Genomic DNA, 17,816 nt, shown 5'->3' on the forward strand with positions numbered 1-17,816 from the left:
CAAAACAATCAAGAGACAAGAACGGGATTTTCAGAAGTACAGAGTACCTGTGATTTCTAATAGATTTGGACCAGAAGTTGTGTGTTCAGTACATTGTTGTAACAGTTGGATCACGTTTTCCTGCAGCACAATGACTAAGCTGAACACCATGTATGGGGTAACCAAGTAGACCTCTGCCACAGGGGAAATTATGGTTACTTCGCCCTTATCAATAGGCCTCACCAATCTATTGATAGTATTTCCAAAGGTGAAACAAATTTGGCAATATGATCCGTTTATCATTGCCTTGGGCTTTTTGAGTACATTGACTTGTAACTACACAGACAGCACAGGCCTCTTGAACTTTCAGAAGAATCTTAAAAAGGTCTATCTTATGTAAGCATTTCTACCTCGCTCAGAGTTTGAATCCATTACTTGAGTTCTGGGAACAGAAGTGTTCCCAGAACACAACACTCAAGACCAGTGTCCTGGAGCACTACATCGTACTGCAGGAACATAAAAAGTCAAGTGTCAAGCAGAAACACTCTCTGCTTATAGTTTATTCTCATGAAACAGGCAGCCTTGGAAAGTAAATCACCCCCAACTTGGGTTATGTTTCACCTCTTCTACTTTGTAAAAAGCCACCAGGAATTCTTGCGAGAACATACTGATGAGATAAAAAAAGGAAAGGTTAGTGTAGCAAAAGAAACTGAAGCAAGTAAAACAGTAATGCCACAAACAGATGAACATATCTAATAGTTCACTGCTCCTCAAATGAGGAAGGTCGTTCTTCCTTCTTATCTCCTATTCTCAGCCTTACAAACCTCCCTTTCTCTTCTCCATCATCTATGCCATCCACTGGGCCCTCCCTGAACCCAGTTCAACTTGCCAGGCCATAAGAATGCTACAAAGCTTTTCCAGGTTAGTTTTCGAACTTCTGAGCATGAGTTGGCTCAGAAAACAGGTCAACCACAGAATTAGTGCAATGGACATAGCAGGAATGAGGGCCTGGGAGCTTTTAGATAAGCCCTCCCAGGCTCACAAAAATGCCATGAGATACGTATTTCTGATACTGACCCAAGACTTAGCATTTTAACCCTTGAACTGGACTCAGAAATGGATCCCACTGTGTAAAAAGCACAGGCTCCACACTCTCATCACAAGCAGAAAACACTTCTATGAACAGCCTTTTTGTAGTATGAAAACCGGTTTAAAAGTATGTGATGGTTATTAATAGGACAGACCAATAATCATTTTGATCTCAAAAACTTCCAGATTAGTTGATGTAAATTGGGGAAGGAGGGTGAACATAGGAAAAGAATGAATTAAAGGGGATAATTATCATATTTTCTTAGGGAAAAAAACCCAGCCTTTTGATTTCAGTAAAAGAAGGAGATGGGCATGGGGCTGCACAGAAAAGGGCAAGGGAGAACTGGAGTATCTAAAAATAACTGGAGTTATGTAAATGTAAACTGACTTGTTGAGTTGCCCCCAGCAATCCCATAATAATACATATTTGCAATACATATTTTATTGTAAACAGTTTAAGATGCACAGACTTGCCTTTTATGATTTTCTTAAAAAAAGGCACAGCTTCCAGACCCCATCTAGTGGTGTGAGTGCCTTACAACAGCCTCATTAATTAAGACACAGTTAAGCTTTCCAATGCTCTGTTTTTTAAAAAGAAACAATACAGTTGGTTTCAATTTAACATCCACCTGAAAGAATGGCAATACTCACACGTTCTAAAAATAGAAAAATAAGATTTCCAGAATCACTAGTCAACTTGTAATCATGCTGGACTTACATTAGTTCTGTTTTAACAGTGCTTCATATGCTATTTTTGAGGAGCCAGACCACCACATTCAGATCTTATTAGTATACTGGGAAAGAAGGGGAAAATCTCAATTGCTGCGTGCACTAAATCTGAGACAGAAAAGATATCAAGCTGTGAATGAACTTTGGAAAAAGCAAAATGAATCTGCCTCTGTATCCTGACTCAGTCAGCAAGACTAATCAAATTATGACTATTTGAAGTGAGCTACACTTTTCACAATTCAGATCTGTCTCTTAAATTTCCCTACGCGTGCCAAGAAATGCTGGCTTTTCAATTACCCTCTTCACTGTACTAGACAAGCATAAAGCACTCCAAGCTTCCCATCAGAAAGTTAACCAATTTCACAGTACATGAATAAAATCTACTCATAATCAGGACTTTTTTTCTAACCCTAAAAATATTTTGGTTTTAATTTGTAGATGTGTTTGGTGTTGCCTGACTAAAGAAGGAGATAAAACCAACTTCTCCCGGCTGGAGGCATGTAACAGCAAGCTAGAAGACAAATTCAGATTTTCCAGATAAATAAGTACATGCAGCTAATGTGTTTCTGACAAGCAGTGGAATCTGTACCTGAATTCTCTAACCTACTAGGATATCACTACTCCATTCAAGATTTTGAAAATTTAGAGATATTAGTTTAAAACTGCACCATTAGCCATATTCCACTGACTGCCACACAAGTTTCACAGTTAACAGCAGATCACCCCTTTTCTGACAGTGCATCATCAAGTTGAACAAAGTTAAACTATACCTCAACCTGAGAAGCCTCTGTTGATTAAAACCAGAAATTCAGCATTAAACCTGATCCCCTTCAAATGAGCGAAGGCCAGCTGAATGCTGTGGGCTTATCAAACCTCACCTAAGTCTGTGAAGAGTATTACCGCACCAGCGCTGTTGGCCATAATACATGTTACGTGAAAGTATTGCTAGCTACAGAACTGCTATTTGCCACAAACAGCTAGTCTTCGGAATTCCAGGCTTCCCATTTGCTTTCTGGATTTTGCAGGACAGCAGCAGCAGGATTCCCCACAACAGTCTCCAGTTATGAAGCAAACCAAGTAGTGGCTGCATCTGTTTAATATTGTGAGTTCCATCTGAGAACTGACAGAGAACAGGACAGTAGTCAGGGTAAATGAGTTTTATATGAAGTGTTATACTAGCAGCAGATTATTAACTACGTATAACCATTTCACCTTTCCTGTATTGGAGGAGTGCTGCAGCCCTGCTTAACCCACTGGAAGTTCCTATTTTCGCAATCCACAGCAATCAACTAGAAGTATCTACACTTCTTCCCCTTCTTTCTATCCATTCAACCCCTAGTCAAAACCCCACTAGCACACGTTGTGACAAAACAGCTAAAGTTTACCCGATCTAGCCATTTCTGCTAGCACCACAGGTGGAATGATAGACCTGAAAAACCTCCCATGATGGCCACAATATTATGAAGGACTACATCAATACTGAAGGAAAGGAGGAATTTCCCTTGACAGTTTACAGCATAAAATAAAGTCCCTCACAAGTGAGCTCCATGCACAGCAATGGAAATAAAAATGTAGGCTAGGGAAGGAATAGACAGATATAGCAATTTTATACTATAGTTATATATTGTGCTATTCAACAATCCCAGCAAGTTAACACTTCTACATTGTGTCCCCCAAAAGTCTCTATTCCCTCATCCTTCCTACACCTTAGGCAGTGTCCTATTTTCTTGGATACTTATGACAGCATAAAAGAGGGCTACAAACCTGTAGAGAAGCAAGGATTTCCACCATTAGCAGACTTTTTTGGCAATGAGAAAAGCAGCTGATGCAGTAGCCCTTCTTTGCTGCGCTAGTGTTCTGGCATGCAAGTTACACAGGCAGCTTCCTGTTTATCCCTAGATTATGGAGGACTTCAGGGCTGTTTAACCCATTATGCCAATAAAATTCATCAGCCAAAACACTTTTGGCACACATCTTACCCGAAACTACATGTTGTGTCCTTTATTATTAATAAGAATACGGAAAATATACACAAACTCCCTCACATACCAACTTCAGTTCTATGCAAAGTCTATCACAAGTACTTACGGCATTATGTGGATTACTTCATCCTTAACAAAAACCTCTTTTTTTCCCCCAATAATGAAGTTCACAGTGTATTTTCTCCAGAAGAGACTTTAACAAACTAAAACGCACAGATACAAATCTAAATTCTGGTTTCTACTTCCTCACTGCAGTAAGGATTTTTATCTTAGCTGATCTACAAATTAATAGAACTGTTTCCTACTAAGACAAAGTTAATTGACTCCAAAAACGTTAAAAATCAAGTTGCATATTTCTAGATTAACAAACTAGATCTGCAGATAACAGTGGGAGTTTTGGCAAATGATCTGTTACTTTAATAAAGACTAAAAATCCTGTCTAATTTATTTAAACATGAGGGATTCTGGCTTTGGCAGCCCACTAGCAGGACACAGCTCACTCTGAGGAGTCCTCTTCCCAAAGAGTTTCCTGGGAGCAAACTGGAGTGGCAGCAGAGTGCTTTAGGCCATTTCCTTTCCCTCAGCTAAGCATGCCCTTCTCACCATGTTTTGAGCACATCTCTGATCGAGCAAAGGAGAAAAGCTGACATCTGTCCCAGAAAAACGGCAGTTGAGAGCAGACTTATCACCTGCGTTCCTTTAAGTTACAGCTTACCCAGCCCAAGTCTGAGGCTCTAAATATCAGTCATAGAATCATAGAATCATAGGGTTGGAAGGGACCTCTGGAGATCATCTAGTCCAACCCCCCTGCCAGAGCAGGGTCACCTAGAGCAGGTTACACAGGAACACGTCCAGGTGGGTTTTGAATGTCTCCAGACACGGAGACTCCACCACCTCTCTGGGCAGCCTGTTCCAGTGCTCTGCCACCCTCAAAGTAAAGTTCCTCCTCATGTTTAGGTGGAACTTCCTATGTTCAAGTTTGTGCCCATTGCCTCTTGTCCTGTCCCCAGGCACCACTGAAAAGAGCCTGGCCCCATCCTCCTGACACCCACCCTTTAAGTATTTATAAGTGTTGATAAGGTCACCCCTCAGTCGTCTTTTTTCCAGACTGAAGAGACCCAAATCCCTCAGCCTTTCCTCATAAGAGAGGTGTTCCAGTCCCCTAATCATCTTTGTAGCTCTCTGCTGCACCCTTTCCAGCAGTTCCCTGTCCCCAGTCAACAGCATTTACTCCGCGAGGAGCAGCCTGTCTCTTACTATCCACTTTCTGAGTCCTCTGGGAGGAATGAGCTGCAGTCAGGAAGCATGTGCCTGTTTTACACAATGCACCACACCTAGTAGGTGCAAATGCTTTAAATTCAGTGCTTAAGGGAACAGCTGCATGGTATAAGTGGCATATGTCCAGCTGTACAAGAAGGGTGTTGTACACATTCCCCTATGCACAGAAAAAGTGGCATGACCTGTACACCTAGGAATTTCGGCACTGTAGTTGCAAGGTATGATGGTTAACCATCACCATTTAGTTTTTAAACTGGAAAGATTTACTTTCATTGGATTAGAATCTGAGAAAGGCATCTCTTGTCCCTCAGATGTAAGCATACAAGCTTCCACCAATTTAATTTATTAAGGCCTTCAAGATGACACGAGAGGTTACAATGTGAGGCACCCTTTCCCCTCCCCTTCCATCATTCAAAAAAAAAGACTCTAGAATTCAGATTTGTCAAAGGTTATTAAGTCTTTCATACTGCTGCTAAACCCGGAGAAATATGAATTACGTGCCAAGAAGCATTACCAATTTAATTTTGTTATAGCCGTTTTATACTTGGCACTAGAAAGAACAATGCCACAATACAGCTAAAAACGTGTCCTTAAATATGTGAGCACAGACTATTATCCCATACACACACAGTAGCCCCCAACAAACTCACAGCAAGCACTTTGCCTTGTGATCAAGACTGAGGTAGAAGGCAGGATAGCATCTAGACTAGAGATCATCTGAGTTTCCATGACTTTTGCTGAGCTTCCATAGCTGCTACCACCCCAAGCAATAGGCCATCAACACTTTTATATATAAGCTGAGAAACTTTTGGAGATCAAAGTCTTAATAAGAATAGCTAAAAATAAGAAAAACGCACGATTTCTGCTATTAGAAAGCAGCTGTTAAAATTTCTAAGAAGAGAATTCCTTACTGAAGTAATCTGCTCCTGCACTTATCAGGGTCAGTGCTTGTATCCTTAGTGATACTTGCCTTCCTCTCTCTATTCTTGTTAGCCTTGTACATAACCTTTCCAGGGGTGAACCCATTTCACTTTGCTACCCAAGTGAAAGACTTCATCTAAATTTTGCATCCATATCGAATTTCTGTTGATATAAGCTACACCACTCCATCAACATCATTCCTTTTATATTCACACTCTGAGAAAAAAATGTCTGAAGAGAGAAATGCTTTGGTGCAACTCCCTTTCAAAAACGAGACCAACACAACCTGCAGAAGTTCTTAAATAACAAAATTGAGGTAGAAGCTGAAAAACAAAGAATCCTGCACAACTAGTATGAGGCCAGCTGTCTTGGCAAGAGGAAGCCGACATTGTCCCTATTAGTTCACAAGGAAAAACCAGACATGAACTGAAGTTAAAATGACAGAAAAAAACCCCAAGAAACATGTTTTATAAGAGCAAAATAACCCTAATGTTGTGTACTTCTCTCCCTCTATCCAGTACATGCTGAAGTTCGTTTGATGTTAGAAAGTTACTTACAAAGACCTAGACATAAAGAGTTTGACAAGGATAAGAGAATATAGCTTGGGCAACTTCCTAACTCCCTTCCAGTTAAATTTTATCAAACCTAAATTTAATAGCAGACTGTAGAACAGCTGCCAACAAGGGCTCTGGCAAACTTCACAAATGTGAGTGAGCTGTAGAGCTACCAGCATCAGTGTGCAAATTTTGATTTAAGCTTAAAAATAAAAATCAATTCAAGCCATTAATGTTTACAATTTAAGAATAATAAACCCTCCTGAAACCATAATTTGGTTGTTATTGCAATGGATGTCTAAACATTTTAGAATTTTTTTTTAAGCGAGTTATAATTAACTTCATATGAGATCGCTTTTTCTGTCTGTACAGCACAAACCCAAGAAGAATATTTAGTGATATGCGCTTCCAGATATTCCAAGAAATTCACCAATAAAGGGGAGAGTCAAGTGTACACTATGAAAGATTTTAAATAGCTGAGGCTACTGCACTGTAAAACAAGTACCACCTGTTTTCCCCTCTTTTCACTTTTTTGAAATTATCCCTTCTACGCTTACACTTGCAAATGGAAACATGTAAACATAAAAGTTGGGGGGGGAAGGGAGAAACATTTAATTTAGGTGCTCAATTTTTTGTGATTATTACAATAAAAAATGAAAATTACTTTCAAAATCTGAAAGATTGAAAAAGACTTCAACAGAAGCTTAACCTCTCATGCATGTGAAACTCTGGTATCAGACACTGCATGCGTCCACTTTAGAACCCAGTCTGACCACATGTCATACTGTAAACTTACTCTCTTCTTTTCATTTGTTTAAAATCCTATGCAAATCTGGAAGCACATAATGCAGCCAAACTGATCATCCACGTGTCTAGGAAGTCATATAAAGCTCCGATGCGTTGAATAAAAAGCCTCCATGACCACAATCTCTAGTCTGACACTGAAAACTTAGCTGGGTAGAAAAAACAAACTGTAAACCAGGCAGTGTCCACCATGGCTTCTGCCAGTATTGGCAAGACAGTGCTAAATATAATGATGCGAACTTGACACAACAATATGAGTTAACCTGCAGTGGTAAGGCCAGACAGGCTTCCAAAAAATCACTGACCTTAACATTGACGATCTAGCCCTATTTTAAATCAAATTAGATTGTATGTATGAAGAAGAATGTTAATTTTGCAAAATAATTTAATTCAGCATTCCTAACATTGCTGTTAACTTTGTTCTGCATCTTTTCTTAGCATCGTATGTTCTGACTTAAAAAAAAAAAAAAAAAAAAAAAGGCATGCCGTCACCTCTCAAGGGAATGAGATAGCACAGCATAAAACAAGGATAACAAGGACAGCCAAATCTTACCTCTGAGGTTTACGAATATCCCAGAGTCCCACACCCTCCTTGGAGTTGGCAGTAGCCAGTAATCTGGGTTCTACTGGATTAAACATCACACTGTGAAAGGCTGATGGGTAGTGTGCCAAGCAGAAGGGCTCTGTTGAAAAAATTGAGATTTCAGACATAAGAACAAACAATACATACAACTGTTCTATGCAATGAGTTTGGCAGCTTAATATGGAAAGAGCATAACAAGATCTGAAGATATGGAGACATGTTCAAACCATTTCTCAAGCTGACACATCCAAAGCAATATAAAAACTGAGGTTTTAAAAACCACCCACATGTACATTAATTTTGTCTAAATATGGAAAAGGACACATACTGGATTTCAAGACACCATTTTGCATACGGAAGGTTATCAGAGTTTAAAACTAGCCACTTAAAGATCAAGTATCCGAGTCTTCTTAAGGTTCATGACCAAATGGTCATCCAATAAGGACTACGGTTCTTCTGAAAGTTCCCTAGCAACATATACCTGGAAGCTTCCACAGCCATTGATGATCACCCAAACAGTAAATGTAGCAGCAACTGCTTATATGGGAGAATAATATTACAAAGAGTGAAATAAATTTGCATGGAACTCAGCTCAAGGCAAGCTGCCAACCCTGGGGAAGAGAGGCCTGCCACCTCTTAGACAAGAAGGGTGTTCCTCTGGCATAAAAGTTTTAACAGTTGGCTTCTGCTGCTCACACACAGAGTTAAGAACATGCTCATCCAGACTCTCTCCCTCTCGTCTTGATTAGTGTAACAAGACTGCGTTTGGCCTGCTTCTCTGCCCTATTCATTCCATCAAAACGCTGCCGCCATGAGGAGTGGGAAAAAGCCTTGACTCTGTCATCCTTCTCTGTATGTTTCTGCTAGCTTTATGGCTTTAGGCACAGTCTAATTCTCTTTGTTGTCTGTATCTTTTGTGGCATGCTGCCACTCTTTCACTCAACTAAGAAACCACAATAAATGCCTATTTTGAGCCAGGGATTATGCTAGACTTTTCCATTCACTGTTTGCTTTGATGCAACCACTGTGTTGCTCACATGTTTGGGAGACTCTCTTACTGCCCTTATTTGAGCCACTGTGTGCAGGCACCTTTAGCCCCACAAGCACCTCCAAAGGTACTTCACTTTCTTTCCTCATATCCCTCATTAAGACATATAAAATATGATTAAACACATAACCCTCCCAAATTCCCAATACCTTCTGAAACTACTGCCCATCAAGCAACTGAGACAGAATTAAGGTTTACTTGTCCTGCCCCATATATATCCTCCTCTTATGCTCTATTACAAGTGTTTTGACACAGGGACTTTCCTTTTTAGTGTTCATTTAGCAGTGATCAAAAAAAAAAGGTCTCTGACCATGGCTGAAGCTCCCTGGTGCTATTAATTGTCATAGGAGGCAGAGGTAAAAGGAAGAACAGGAGCAAGTTTTTGTTCTGCCAGTCTGTGCCAAGGCTTTAGAGATTACTGTTGGTCTGACAGCAGCTCCAAATAAGGTTTAACACCAAAACTGACCTTCTACATTTGCATCATCAAATCAGATCCCTGCTGGGACATAAAAGACTGTGTTATTAAAATGGCAGCCCCTACCGAGAAGCAATGGCCTGCATTAGCCAAGTGGAGATACAAACATTATCAGATTGCCGAACAAAGGAGCTGTTTTTTTAAAAGAAACTTCTAATTTGTGTACCTTTGTTTAGTCAAATCATTGTCACTAATTACTGGTGTTTTCCTTCACCCCCTTATTATAAATAGCCTGCCCTGGTACCAGATTTTTCTTCTAGTATATCAAAAGTTGCCTTTCAACTTGTCAAATTAAAGAGAGATTACAGGAGTTAAACTAATGAAGCACTAAGTCACTTTAATGAAAAGTAGGGGGATTACTTTTTTATTGTTCTTTATGCTCATTCACAATTGTAGTTCTTACACACTGGAGTATGAAAATGTTTCTCAAGGGAGAAGCTCAACACCATCTCTAACAAAAATTAAAAGTGGGTTTATAAAATTATTGCATAAATCACTCAGCAGTGAAAGATAGGGAGAAACAGAAGGGAGATGAAACTCCTTTTCCAGCTTCTTTTAATGCACTATTTTAAACAGGAGGTTATTTGCCAGATTTTAATGAGCTGGCCACTCAGGGTAACTAACTATACTTAACACTGGCAGGCATAGTGCCTATTCCCATAACAATACCATTGCAGACAGTGACAGGCATTATATTGTAGTAAACATTGGCAGGGCTCACACATAAATGCTGACTCAGGACTCCTATATAAGCATGCAAAACCCCTTTATTTAAAACTTAAGAGAACCTAAGACACTACTGCAAAAAAGCCCCAAATGTACCACAGTCAACACTTATTCACTCCATTTTCACTAGTGCAACCTTCTCATTCAGTCTCAGCAACAGTAAAAGCAGTAGCAAGGTTTAACTACAACAAAGAAGGACAAACCTCATTTCATACAATTTCAGAAACTCAGACCAGCCTGGACATTAGCTTACAATACTGAGAAGCTTCATACAGATGCATTTAAGCAGCCAGTCCCACCGACTTTTGGCATCCACTGTCAGCAACAGCTTGTTCTCCTAACAGAGACAGTTCTTTATGGTGTAGAGTTTGGGAGAAGGCAATAAAGGACCATTTCACCATTTCTAATGTGGAAGCCATATTCAGTGTCTGGTCTCATCACTTGGACATTACAAAAACAGACAAATAGGGATGAAACGACACTTGGATTTACCAAAGGTAAATTAGTCACATCCAACTAATTTGATCCCTTTCGTTGATAAATTAACTGGCCTTTTATACAGGGGAAAAGTGATAGATCTAACGAGGACTAATTTCACATGTGGTATAGTATCAAGTTTAGCTACAGGCAGTTGGATTTAGCAAAGGGAGTTGTCATGGGGCAAGAAACTGGCTGAAGGGAAGACAATAGTGCACTGTGCCAGTGAGGGACTTCGGAGCAAAAGGGAGGTTACCAATGAGTTCCTCAGAGACTGATTCAGAGAAGAGACATTATGGATATTTTTATTCAAGTCTGCGACATGCATATATTGTGTGCGTTGTTTTTCAGAATTTTTTAATAAAATTACCAGATGGGAAGGAGATAAGTGGGTATCACAAGTGCACAAGAGAATCAAAATTTACATTAAGAATCAGACTCCTGAAAATTGAATGCAGTGTTATTACATTTAATTTTTATTTATACAAAGGCAATAAGCCTGGGGTAGGGAGGACCAATAGAGACAGTGAGTTAAGGCAATTGCATTTAATCAGTTTACAAAAAAAGATGAAAGTTTATTTTAGCTATGAAGAAAGGGAACCAGATTCTGTACTCCTGCAGATTGCTCAGTTTTAATTTCTCAGCTTTGTGTTCTTTAAGCTGGGGTAAACTCACAACTTCATTTACTGAAGTATTACTTAAGACTTCATATACTGAAATACAATTACTGAAGTATTCCTCTCCAAATTTACGTAAGTACAATTCTAAACTGAGATTCTTCAGCCTTAAAACTGCAGCTGTAAAAACACAGATTGCAGTGTTTTGAGAAGCTGCAGGCTTGTTACATAAAAAAACCTTATTCAGTTCTGTTTTAGAAAACAAAGATTGAAGTAATAATTCAACTTCCCTGTTATCACATAAGGGCTTAAGTTGCCATACAACCAGAAAACATTATGTGTAAGAACAAGTCTCAGTGTCACTGTGAAGTATATAAACAGCTTTGGAAAATTATTCAAACCAAAATAACAGCTTTCTACACGTCCAAAAGTTTTTTATCCTAGGCTATAGACAAAACAAAACAAAAAAATACTCCACATTCCTAATTGATTTCGAGTTTAGCAAGACGTTTTTATTGGATAAACATGTCCTCCACTGCTTCTTTACTCAAGTTAAAACCTATTCATACCAAGTTCTATGCTAGCCTGCACTATATGCTGGTACTTTATGAAGTCATTTAAGACAGTAACACTGAACTGTAAAGACCAGGGCTTGCCTGTCACCAGCCACAAGACTTATGCCTTGCTTTCACCCTTCTCCAACACTCCCTGCCTCAGTCACCCCAGATAAGCATAATGTTTTCCTTCCCTGCCTTGTCCAAATTCTTCCTAAATCTATGATTTTTTCCATCTAGAGACCTCACCTCCATGGGAAGACTCTCGGATGTCCCAAATAAGAACCCGGCCATCATCTGATGAACTGGCAAAGATGTTGTCATTTACTGGGCTCACTGAAAGGCCATACACTGCATCTTCATGGGCAAACACATCCAAGGTCTCAGTGCTGGAAAAAAGACAGACAATATTATCATTCTACCTTCATTTGCTGTTGTTTTAAAAAGTAAAGTACTTACAGCTTTATCTACCTAGTAATACTTAGTGACAAGGTTTATGCAACTTCATGAGACCCTTGCGTTTAATTAGAGTTAAAAACAAACAAAAAGCCTATGTAGAGTGACTAAGACAGCATTCTGTGAGGGAAAAAAAAACCCCAATCACCACCCTTAGACCAAACCCACACACTGAAAACTTCAGAAACTGCAAGATGCTATGGAAAGCATGTTGTACGAGATGAAGTTTGGGAGGAGGTAATGGGAAAGAGGTCTTGAGACCTGTGAACTAAATTATTACTACTTAATGTGAAAAAGAAAACAAGACAGAAATTCATTCTTTAATACAGGCTTCTGCATCGTCCAAAAGTTCATTTGAAGCTCACAAGAGCAACTTTCCAGCTGTCTTTTTTAATAAGTTTTCTTGGTTCTTCAGGATAGACCAGACCTATTATTTAAATTGGTAGTAAAAGCAGCAAAAAAGAACAAAAGAAAAATAAGTCTGCCGGAAGTACCTAGATTTCAATCATTCTACAGCTATAAAAAAAGAAAAAGCCTGTTCTCTGTTCTTCTCCCAACTTTTTAGATCATTTAAAAAGGAAGAAATAATGTCATGGAGAGGCCAAAAGCTAAAATACTAAGACAGAAGATTCGGGGGTTGTTTTATTTCTTTAGAGAATATGCTCTGTATACAATCCTTATACCTCATAGAAACTCCACCAAAGAGATCTCACGTAAAATCACTGTTTTGCTCACATGGCAATTGATGTTCTTAGGGACAAATATACTAATTCTGTCTCATGGGCCATTAACAGCAAGGCCAAAAATGCAGTAACGGAAAAAAACATTTAAAAGTATGAAAAAGGTTGTCAGACCAATTGTTATCATTGAAGAAGACAGAGTAATTTTCTACAGAAATTAATTAGAATTCAGTGTGTCAGACTAGTAAGGTTTCTTTCAGAAGATCACACAAACAGCCTTAGAGGAATTAATACTGTATGCATTACAACTGGACTTAGCACAACCCCCAAAAAAACGCCACTGATAACAAAAGCACATTAAAAGTACATACATATCAAAAAGACTTGTTAAAACATCTAAGCGAGACATAGCAGGAAAAAACGTATTATATAGAAAATTGTCAAGGACCAAGATCTTGTAGAAGCTTGAAAAGTCAGAACACAATAAGCACCGACATCTAAAATTTTGACATTTCCACATTTAATTAAAAACAAAACACGAAAAAAACCAAACCTCCCAACCCCCCCAAACCAAACAAAAAATGCACAAAACCCCCACACCCCAAAACCCCCCTCAAAATCACAAAAAGTCAAACCAAAACAAAACCAAAAAAAAAACCCACAAACCACCAAACAACATAATATTCCTGAGAAAGCATTAGAAGAGTAAGACAAATTTACTTCTGCCCAGCCCTCATGTAAGATTTATTCAACAAGTATACATAAGTTAGGATGGAAGGCAGATGGTACACTGATCAGTTCAATGCAAAAGGCTTTGGAGAAACCTAGCAAGAAATATATCCAAATTATGTTAACCAGGATTCAGGCAACTCAAAGAGATTTAAGATTTTATATTTCTCTGTTCTTACATATATCTCTTCCTGCTTTATATTCAATTTTCTTGAGTTCAAGTTATTTAAACGGTCGTTGCTTAAATCTGTAGAAGTTACGAGTACAGACCAAAATTTAAACTTTATAGTTTTTCTACTTCAAAAGCAGTAAGCTCAAAAGACAGGATATCTAGAGAACTCCAATCTAATACGTTACCACTACTGTATTAATTATATTTTGACTAACAGCCTAATCTTGATGTAGCACAACAAAGCCTAATTCCCAACTGCTTTGCAGTTTTGGTAAAAAGTAAGTATCAAAATAAATATGCTTCACATTAGTCTGGAGAATCAGGCAGCTGTACCCAAAGTTTTAAAAGGCAGGTAGGCCAGGCACTAAATACAAGTCAGGTGAGTGTTTTGAAAAACCAAACAAAAAGCCCGTATGTGCCACAATACTTGCATATGTGCCAGAATAATCTGGCCCTGAATCTACTCAGAACCTACTATGCTGCCTGCAGGACAGCATATGTATTTAATAACCATTCTCTTTCCCAAGGTCAAAATGATGCATAACCCAAGTGCTAAAAAAAAAATAAATGGGGTGATGTGGCATACTTCATTCCAGATATGAATTTAAATAAATAAAAGGCATGTTTCAGGATTAAAACACTGTGCTCTTCTCCCAGACCATTAATTTAAAACAAAAAGTTCCTCCAGTGAGTTGACGTTAAGGGAGCTCTTGAAGCAGTGCAAACACAAACTGTATATTTACCTTTCAACGTCATGGAGTATAACTTGCTCATCATTGCCTAGAAAGAGAAATATAAACACTTAACATCATGTCCCAGTGGTTAAAATGCATTATAGTGAAAGAAATAAAAAACAGTTATTTTTTTTTTATTTTCTATTTCGAAAACAAAACTGAAGCAGAGAGAAGACCAGTTCAGTTGCCAAGTGGTCAGCCCTCTGCTCGTTTACGTGAAAGGCTCCATGTGACATTTCTAGTCATGATCAAATGCACTAATCCATTCCATCTCCTACTGCTCAACAAATAATTCTACTTAACTGTGTTACTGATCATTCTTTGTTCAGTTTGAGCTTGAGTTTTGGGACATTTGCAGTAAAGAGAAGAATATTATATGAAGCAGCAGAACACCTTTAACTCTGATGCGAATACATCTTTCTTCCTGCTCAGAGGAAGCTCTGTAAAAAGATAATGGAAGGTGAAAAGAGATGCCATAAGCAAAACACACTGGGTTCCCAGCTCAAATGTTGCCAGTTCACACTGTCAGCATTCAGGGTTTTGAAATCATTGAGAAGGCACGAACATGACAGCCAGTATAATTTCTTTTGTATTAACAAAAACCAAACCAAGTAACCAGACAATCATGTCACTTTTCTTTGATCACATCCATTGAATACAATGGAAACTAACCACATGCATGCAGACTAAGAGGGTCACAGCTACAAAGTGATTCTGCTGGCTCATGCAGTGTTTTTCAAGCTATAGCAACAGAATATTTTTTTTAGTCTCTGCACTGAATATTAATTTATCTAATTTGGCACCTCCTTTTTAGAAATATTTAAGGAGATACACGTTTATATTTAATTCAGAAGAAAAAAAACAGCCCACAAAGTCATATTTTTATGCTCAGTATGTCTGTAGTTGCGATATCAAGTTGTGAAGCTTTCCTCACGTACACCAAAGGTTCAGAAGGAGCAAGATTTCACGTTATGATTCTTATGTGTTCAGTTGACTCAGTTTTCATTTATCCCATACACATTTCAATTTCTATTCTGTCCCACCAGAAGAAACATGAGAAAGTTTCTCTTTGACTAATGAGGTATGAGATTTTTCTACATCCACTTGCTCTTTGCACAGGCTCCTAGTTAAATCGTGCCAGCCTTAGATTACTGCAGTAGCTCATCTTTTCCATGGTACAATAAACAAGTCACTTATGTGTAAGTGCCCTTTGATCATGAATTGCAATGGAAACTGCCCATTATACGTTGCAGGCAAGGTTTATACCTAGTACAATTACTCTAGTGCCTATGTGTTTCATCAGTGAAAAGTGTAGACTAGTTTCTCCAGTGACAAAATTTCCTCCAGCAGACATTCCTACTCCTCACTCTCCATACAGCGTGAGCACAAGAATCATTCTAGATGCCTGGCTTCAGGCCTCTAGTCATCATGGGATCGACCTTCCCTTCCATCGCAAGCTCCAAAATGGGAACGAAAGAAGGGAGCGTGTGGAATAACTACTGCTTCTCTCTGTTTTGTGTGTGGGAGGAGATGGTGGCAACAAAAATCTAACCACAAACTGCTTGGTTGATTCTGGTAAGGATTCATCCCTGCAGAAAATGTCACTGCTGTTCAGGCCAGTAAGGTTCCCACTTACATTGTTTTACTTTAACACAGGAGAGTTCATTCTTCACTGAGAATAACTGGGTTGTAATTGTATACGCAACTCTCCCATTTATAATCTCTCTTGTTTTGATAACTGCAGTTACAACAATCAGAAAAACAAGAAGTATCTGCCATTCCCTTCAATTACACCTGTGAGGATGAAATACTGGCAGTACATGTACAGTTAAGGTGGCCTAAACCCCATTATCTGTCACATCAAGCCTCTACAGAAACAAACTGAGTTCCCTGTAGGTTTATTTCAGCTGTTCATATACCTAACATTAAATGAAAAAAAAAAGAAGTCCATGCAGTTTACTAAGTGGGGATCTTTGATTTCAAACGCTGCCCTACCTAGTCTCAGTGCGTGTGGAAGGGAAGCAGTATTCTTCAGGGATGGGAACTTCTTTGGTATCTTAAAGAGTTTTTTTCCTCTAGAGATTACAGGCAAAACACTGTCCACTCAGTTTCTGCCTTCCAGTTTTGTAATGGCTACATGTGGTGCATGCTACACATGTGCTCCTTCAAAGCAGAGAGCTTTGAAATTCCTTGGATGCAATTCAATTTGTACTGAAGTGGAAAATCCTTTCTCCTCTGCTATCAAGAGCTGCTTTAGGGAAAGGTCATCAGATCCTAAGTCATTAGTCATTGGCAGCTTTATTTACAGAATGAATTGAGTTCTGTGCACCTTGTGCTAGTTTCCGTACTCTAATTTTTTGGGGTTTTTTGGAAGTATTCTGACTTCCATGATTTGAATATCACTCCAACTTCAGTATTGGGGGGGGATGACGACCAATAGATCTTAGGACACACAATTCTCTCCAACCTTTTAAGAATCTCTCAGAACATTATTGAGTGAATAAATATAGTTAGCCCCATTTTACTGACAGAGATAAACCAGATGGTACATCTAGGCCATGCAGCAAAATGACTCTTTACAAGGAATCCAAGAGTTAGACTCACAGCCCCTGCAGAAGAGCTCTGTGAATCTTGGTGGAGCAGCTGAAAGAGTTCCTGACTCCTCCAATGGAAATAATTTCTGGCAGAGGCACAGAGTGTTTATGCAAACTGGGGGAGGAAAAAGAGATGAGAATGGCCAGTTTGTCTGTGCATCAGCTGTCACAGCTCATCTAACCTGGCATTTTAGCAAAAATCCACCATAATAAATGATGTAAATCTTTAACTGCAGGTGTTAACTGCAGTGGCAAGATACAGTCAAACCACTCTACTGCCCTTCCTGTAAAAACAGTAGCCTCTGACAGCAGGGCCCAATGGACAGAAGGTTGAGTTAGAAAGGAGAAAAATACCATTACAACTGCTCCAGCAAGATTTGGCACAGTTCATTCCTTGAATATTCATGTAAGGTTCCATTTGTCTGAATTCAAACTAAAGTAAAACAGACTCCAGCCCAAAATTTCATTGGAATCACTCATGCAGATACATTCATTTGAAGACAGCGTAGACTGCTGTCTTTCTCATAAAATAAACAGCAGTCCCCAGAATCGTAAGACAGGCATCACTATTTTTGGGGTTTTTTCTCCACCTGAGAAGTATATCTGAATCATTTCATCCTTAAAACTTGACACCA

The 17,816-nt window shown here is 38.9% G+C and overlaps 1 protein-coding gene across 3 annotated transcripts in view; it reads right to left on the minus strand.

Annotated features, from left to right (window-relative positions):
- The window catches only part of DCAF5 (DDB1 and CUL4 associated factor 5), a 74,976-nt gene that overhangs the window by 45,168 nt on the left and 11,992 nt on the right, over nucleotides 1-17,816 (minus strand). For all 3 annotated transcript variants that reach the window (XM_063331321.1, XM_063331322.1, XM_063331323.1), the window contains exons 3-5: nucleotides 14,597-14,633; nucleotides 12,066-12,205; nucleotides 7,890-8,019 (exon numbers count right to left, since the gene is read on the minus strand). In XM_063331321.1, coding sequence (XP_063187391.1) covers nucleotides 7,890-8,019; nucleotides 12,066-12,205; nucleotides 14,597-14,633 — 307 coding nt within the window. The remainder of the gene's footprint in view (nucleotides 1-7,889; nucleotides 8,020-12,065; nucleotides 12,206-14,596; nucleotides 14,634-17,816) is intronic.

The sequence above is a fragment of the Chroicocephalus ridibundus genome, chromosome 4 (genome assembly GCF_963924245.1).
Source record: "Chroicocephalus ridibundus chromosome 4, bChrRid1.1, whole genome shotgun sequence".
Lineage (NCBI taxonomy): Eukaryota > Metazoa > Chordata > Aves > Charadriiformes > Laridae > Chroicocephalus > Chroicocephalus ridibundus.